General features: G+C 49.4%; 1 protein-coding gene across 1 annotated transcript in view; it reads left to right on the forward strand.

The window, feature by feature from the left end:
* The window catches only part of LOC144719118 (kin of IRRE-like protein 1), a 105,796-nt gene extending 100,012 nt beyond the window's left edge, over positions 1-5,784 (forward strand). Inside the window, exons 11-15 of the mRNA XM_078594961.1 lie at positions 757-955; positions 1,898-2,005; positions 3,689-3,831; positions 4,183-4,269; positions 5,054-5,784. Of these exons, the coding sequence (XP_078451087.1) occupies positions 757-955; positions 1,898-2,005; positions 3,689-3,831; positions 4,183-4,269; positions 5,054-5,644 (1,128 nt within the window). The 3' untranslated portion in view covers positions 5,645-5,784. The remainder of the gene's footprint in view (positions 1-756; positions 956-1,897; positions 2,006-3,688; positions 3,832-4,182; positions 4,270-5,053) is intronic.
* The last annotated feature ends 216 nt before the right edge of the window (positions 5,785-6,000 follow it).

The following is a 6,000-nucleotide window of genomic DNA, read 5'->3' on the forward strand; positions in this document are numbered from 1 at the left end:
TGAGCTTTCATTTGTGGCCAGGTCACTTCTGAAAAAGAGCAATATAGCACAGTGGGCCTTACCTGGTAAAATAAAAAATGTGTTTAGTCGTGTCTTGACTAAGCGCTATAAATTAACCCAACACTAGAAAAGGCTCTTTCATGGTGTGTTATCTGTCCATTTTCACATGTCAGTAATTCTACGTACATTTACATAAATATATTTCATCCATCAGACGTAGCTAAGTTGTTGTGCAGTAGGTGGTGACAAAGCTGATGCCACTGAGCTCAGAGAAGAGATGAGAACCGTTATGTCACGTCACAGCGAACGGGCCCTATAAAAGGCTTTTAGATAATGGCCCAGCCCTGCAATTACTTTCCCACACCACTGCTGGCAGAAGAACCTCTAATTAGAGAACACTCTAGATATTCCTTGGAGATGACATCTTGCAAGAGGAAAACGGGGTCCTTTAAAATAAAAAAAAATATTTTTAAAGATTTTCATGCAACCAAATCAACGAACAAAATGGCCAGTGGAGTACATTAAAATGATAGAAGGGACACGTGTAGGGCATATTTCTCTGTAATCCCCAGTCATGATGTGGAAATGAAAGAGAACTTTACAGCAAAGCAAGAGCAAAGCAAGAGGCATAGTCATTCTCTAAAGGCGTTTCGCAAAGACACCAATGGATCACAGGCGAGTTAACAAAGTCCGATTCCTGCTCCTAATGAAACTCTCTTTTACACCCCCACCACTTTGCCACGTGGGACGCGGCAGGCGTGGGCGTGGAAGGAGAACGTGCTGGAGGTCGGCACGTACGAGCGCTACACGGTGGAGACGGTGAGCCGCGTGGACGGGGTTCTCTCCACGCTCACCATCACCAACGTCATGGAGGGGGACTTCCAGACCGCCTACAACTGCACGGCCTGGAACGGCTTCGGCTCCGACACAGAGATATTCACGCTACGCGAGAAAGGCACGGGCGTTTTTTACTTGTTCGTTTTGTTTTTTTTGTTGCGTCGCGAAAACCTTCGTATGTCGCGTGTCAGTTTTGGACGCTGCGGTGGTTCCCCGCGTGTGAGGACGGCACGATGATTCCAAGCGACCCAGCGTCAATTCACAGCTGTGAAACCATGATAGGCCACGCCTCAACTTGCACCCCTGGGCGGAGTCATCCCAATGGGGAAGGACAAAATGACGCCTATCCGTGGATTCTGTAACACTTTGGAATGTGAATTTGCGCTCGGACGTATGTTGGCATGTGACCTCATGGGCCACGGCTGGGTTGGCCTCGTGCAATGGTCCAAGAGGCCCGTGTAATTAGTGATGAGCGGAATTGGCCAACCGTTTGATAAATATGGCTGCTCGTCCCGAAGGTAGGTTCGAAGTAGCAACACAACTGTATGGTAACCTCTTAACTATCTACATAAGGTCATCTTTACGAGAGTTATCGGTCCCACCTCAGCCAGACGGACAGAGCTAATGCATCAAGGCTTTCAACCTTGATCAATCAAAAATCTGAACAACAACAACAACAAAAAAACACGGTGAAATGTTACAATCACCAATGGGAAGAAAGACAAAGTTGCGGCGTCGGCTCCGCCACCCACTTGTAGGCTTTTCACGTGCCTAATTGGCACTCGCAGGCCCACCGTTGCCCTGGCAATCTAACCTGAGCTGCCGTGGGGAGTCTTGCCTCGATAATGCGTTTGAGCGTTGTGCGCGTGAAATCGTCCAAAGGGAGGCCCAGCGATCACAAAACATCACAATTTCTATATTTTTTTCAAAGAAAAAAAAGTTTGCCCGATGATAAAACTCCAGAAGAAAACGAGCAGCACGCCGTCGTTTCTTTTTTATTTTACTTACAACACTTCGCTCGATGACAGTGCTGCTGCCCCTTCCATGTCGCGCTCGCCAGAGGTGCTGTCGCAGGGCATCGTGATTGGCGCCGGCGTGAGCGCTGCTGTCGTGCTAATCATCGCGGCTGTCGCAGTCATCATCTTCTGCTGCCGCCAGCGACGGAGAAGTAAGTTTTGCCCAGCGCAGTTGCAACCCGGTCCCCAACTGGAGCATCTCTGCTGCACCACGGCCAGTGGCCCATGTTAACCAAACAAACACCTTTTTACTCGCCGTGTGCTTCTCAGCACCGCCACAAAGGGGAGAAAAGGGCAAGCTTTTGCCACGCACTGCTGTGCGGTATCTTCATGAGGAGTTGAATAAATTGTTGAGAAAAGTGATGCTCAACATGCAAACCCAAGCCAAGTGACCACGAGCGGCTGCAAACCCCCCCCCGCCACGCATCTAGATAACTGCTCTAGACATGGTCTGTTGTGGTATCCTAGAAGTATGCCTTCTCGTCCGAATTATATTGTCTGCCCATGCTTACGTTATTTCCCATGCCAAGGTTGTGGTTGTCACATGTCTGATTATGGCCGACCAAGAAGGGTGTCCTTTCTGTTGTGTGGAGTGTGTATGTTCTTGTCCCCATGTTCTCCCAGTTTGCCAACCCTCGCCCCCCCCGCCTTAACTAAAAAACCCATACATTGTTAATCTGGTTAAAATGTTTAACGGTTATAAAACTTACCCACAAAATGTACTCGCATAATAGCGATCATTGCTCTTCGACCGGCAGACTAATTCCCACTGCCATCTTTTGCTGCACGGGGACAGTTGCCAAGAGGGGGGAATCGGCGCTCTTGAGATGCTGACTCGGCCCGATTGAGCGGGCTCAATAATAACAGTGAGGCCAGATCACTTAAATCGGTCGTGAATGTAATATATTAAATGCTACAGTGAAAAGCCTCTTCTGGGAGTGAGCTTGCAAGACTATGAAAGGGGAGGTCGGCCTAACTTACATTTTATTAATGTCCTCACACGTCTATCTGCTTTGAACTCACAACACCAAAGGCAGCATTCTATGAACTATTCCTGCCCAGCTTAAAGACGTTAACGTTTTTTAAAATTGTAAAAATTTAATACGAAGCTGACCAGGGCAAATCAGAGAGATTTGTTTTGCTTGGTGTGAATTAGCAAAGAGGAGCAATTGGTTCATATCTTTGCGTACTCAAATAATTAAGAATTAAAATGATCAGTAAGACCAGTTGTCTCTATACTAAACTAAACTTTTTTTTTACGAGGTAAGACCGACTGAGCTGTATTGCTCTTTTTCAGAAGCAACCGGGCCACAAATGATAGCTCAACGAAGTGGCTTATGTGGAAATGTATTGCAACCAAATACTCTAAATGCATGTTCATAATTGTTGAGATTAAAACTGGATGGCCCGGAGAAAAAAAAATGCGACCACAGGGAGAACATCCAAACTCCAAATATAGAGTGGCGTCAAGGTCGGGATCGAACCTATGTATACCAGGCGAGGCAGTTCCATCTCTCCACCGTGGCGTCCATACATGTTCCCATCGGTGCGTATTGACGTCTCATAGCTGTATAGTTATTGAAGAGCTCATCAGCCAGCTTGAAAATCAAATAGTTACCAATGTTATAAGCGTCCACGGTGTCATATTACATTTGACCAAGCGATCGCAACTTACATAGAGACTCGCAGTTTGTGTAGGTGTCGGTCACATGTGCAAAGTGGCATGGTCACTGGTGAGCTATTTGAACGTGAAAATGTTCTTGTTCAAATACGTCCCGTAATATTCCATTTAAACCCCAAAGTAGTTTGCACTGCCTGCATGATGTGCGTCACAGCCAAGAAGGACATCAAGATCTGCAAGCACGACCCCAAGGTGGAGATCGTCCACAAGGATTTTGACCAAATTCGCAAGGAGATGTCCGAGGAAGACATAAAGCTGCCCGTCATGAACGGCGACCAGAAGTTCAACTACTACCCGGTAAAGACGAACAACACCCATGGATTTAATTGCTTCTAAGCCGTGGAAAGATTTGTACAACCTCCTATTAAAAAGAAATTAGTTTGTGATTTTTTTTTTTGCTGTTGTTCAGAGGATGCTTAATAACCCATGCATGCAGCATATAAAGTGAGGCAGAGCATTGTTGGTGCAGGAAATTAACAAGGTGGGCAACTTCTTAGTTTATATGGTCCAAAGCATTAAACAGATAATTAGCCTGCAGGACGATGCAGGCATGCACAATCGTGGGTATGTCTACATGCGCGCACGCCCCGCTCGTGCACGCGTGTGTGTGTGTGTGTTTATAATGGTGCTGATATCCGTGCATGCCAGGCGTACTCCGATGAGACCGACACGAAAACCGAGCAAACGACAGAACCCAGCGTGAGCCAGGATGAAGCCGACTACAAGGACCTCAAGGTGCATGCCAGAACGTTGAGGAAGGACACCACTGAACTGGCAAATGAGGGATTCGTGCAATTTGGCCGTGCTACAAATATATTTTTATATTTGCTAGCTATCAGCCTCCCCTTTGCAAAGAGGCCGACATGGACAATTTTGATGCGGGTAATTAATTGCTGGACCCAACCTTCTGTAGGGGCACTTTACGATGCCTAAGCTGCCACGCATTACGAGCCAAAAACATTTTAATGTATTCCCGATCGCTTTTCACATTCAGTGCAGGGCCCGGCTTCTGTTCCTTTAAATTTCAATGAATAGTTTTAGTCAAAGGCATGAAAAAAAAACTTACTTTAGTAAAGATACTCCAATTAACTGCATAGGTACACTTGTTGTCATGGCATTACTTCATCGTCATAAATTACTTCTTGATTTCCTTTGGTCCTATTTTCAATCTTTTTTCTAACACACAACTTGGCAGTTAAAATGCTTCTTTCAAATGCATATATTTATTTTTAAACCACTAAACGCTTTCTAATGCTCTAATTTGTTGCATGAAGCGTCTCTCAGGGGGTATTATACTGCCACAATTTTTTCCCAAGACTATCAAACTACATCCTAAAACCAATAATTAAAATTTACCATTGACCTAATGAAGCTTGAATGATGTAAATTAAGATATAATGGCTTTTAAATTCATTTAACGATTTCATCGCAATATCCCCCATTCCCTCCAACAATTTTAGTTTTTTTATTCTCATCCCCTTAAAAAAAGTTACCCCCCCCCCCCCCCCACTTTCACCAGGACCCGACAAACGGCTACTACAACGTGCGGGCGCACGAGGAGCAGTCGACCACTCGCAACGCCTTCTCCGAGTTCCGCCCGCTGGCGCGGCCCCTCTACGAGCCGCGTCCCCCCTCGCGTCTCTCGCACGCCAGCGGGTACGCCCACCTGGGTGCGTACCCCGCGCGCCCCTACGACTACGAGCAGGCGGGCGGCTTCGAGCCGCCGCAGCAGCCGGACGGCGCCGTCGCCGCGTCCGCCGCCGCGGGTCTCGGCTCCGGGGGAGTGGCGGCGCGGCCGCCTTTCGGCGCTCACGCCCAGACGGGCGTCTACGGCGGCTCCGTCTACGCCCCGGCCTCCTCCTCCTCCTCCACGGCCGCGGCGGCCGCGGTCGGCATGGCCGGCCCGTTCGGCGTGGGAGGAAGCGCCGGCGGCGTCGCTGGGAGCGGGGTCGGCGTGTACGCCTACGGGCGCGTGCCGGCGTTCGAGGGCGCCGGCGACACGCTGGACCAGGCGAGCAAGCACTCGCTGTCCTCCCGCTTCTCGTACGCGTCGCAGCACTCCGACTTCACGGCGCGCCCGCTGCAGCAGCGCATGCAGACGCACGTATGACGGAGGCGGTGGCCGCGCGGTGCAACGGTAAACCCAACGTCCTCGCAGAGGGGTTGTTGGGTTGGGTTTTTTTTGTTCGTTTGGAGGGGGGTGGCGGCCGTGGGACGGAAGGAAGCTCAGAAAACGGCGTCCACACGGTGGGGTGGGGGGGGGGGCGGCAGGGGGGGGGGGGCAGGGGGGGTTGCTGCTGCAAATTGAGCAGGGTGGCGAGAGGGGCAATAGGCAGGGTTGTTATTGGGCGAGAGTCGCGAAAAGCCTCGAGGCGGAATCTAAGCGCCACCCAGCTCCGAACGAGGAGTGGAACTTTCGTGCTCGTGGTAGAAATTTTACATTCCTGCGACGGAGACCGCCAGTCT

The sequence above is a fragment of the Lampetra planeri genome, chromosome 5, assembly GCF_965212315.1.
Source record: "Lampetra planeri chromosome 5, kcLamPlan1.2.h2, whole genome shotgun sequence".
Taxonomy (NCBI): Eukaryota; Metazoa; Chordata; class Hyperoartia; order Petromyzontiformes; family Petromyzontidae; genus Lampetra; species Lampetra planeri.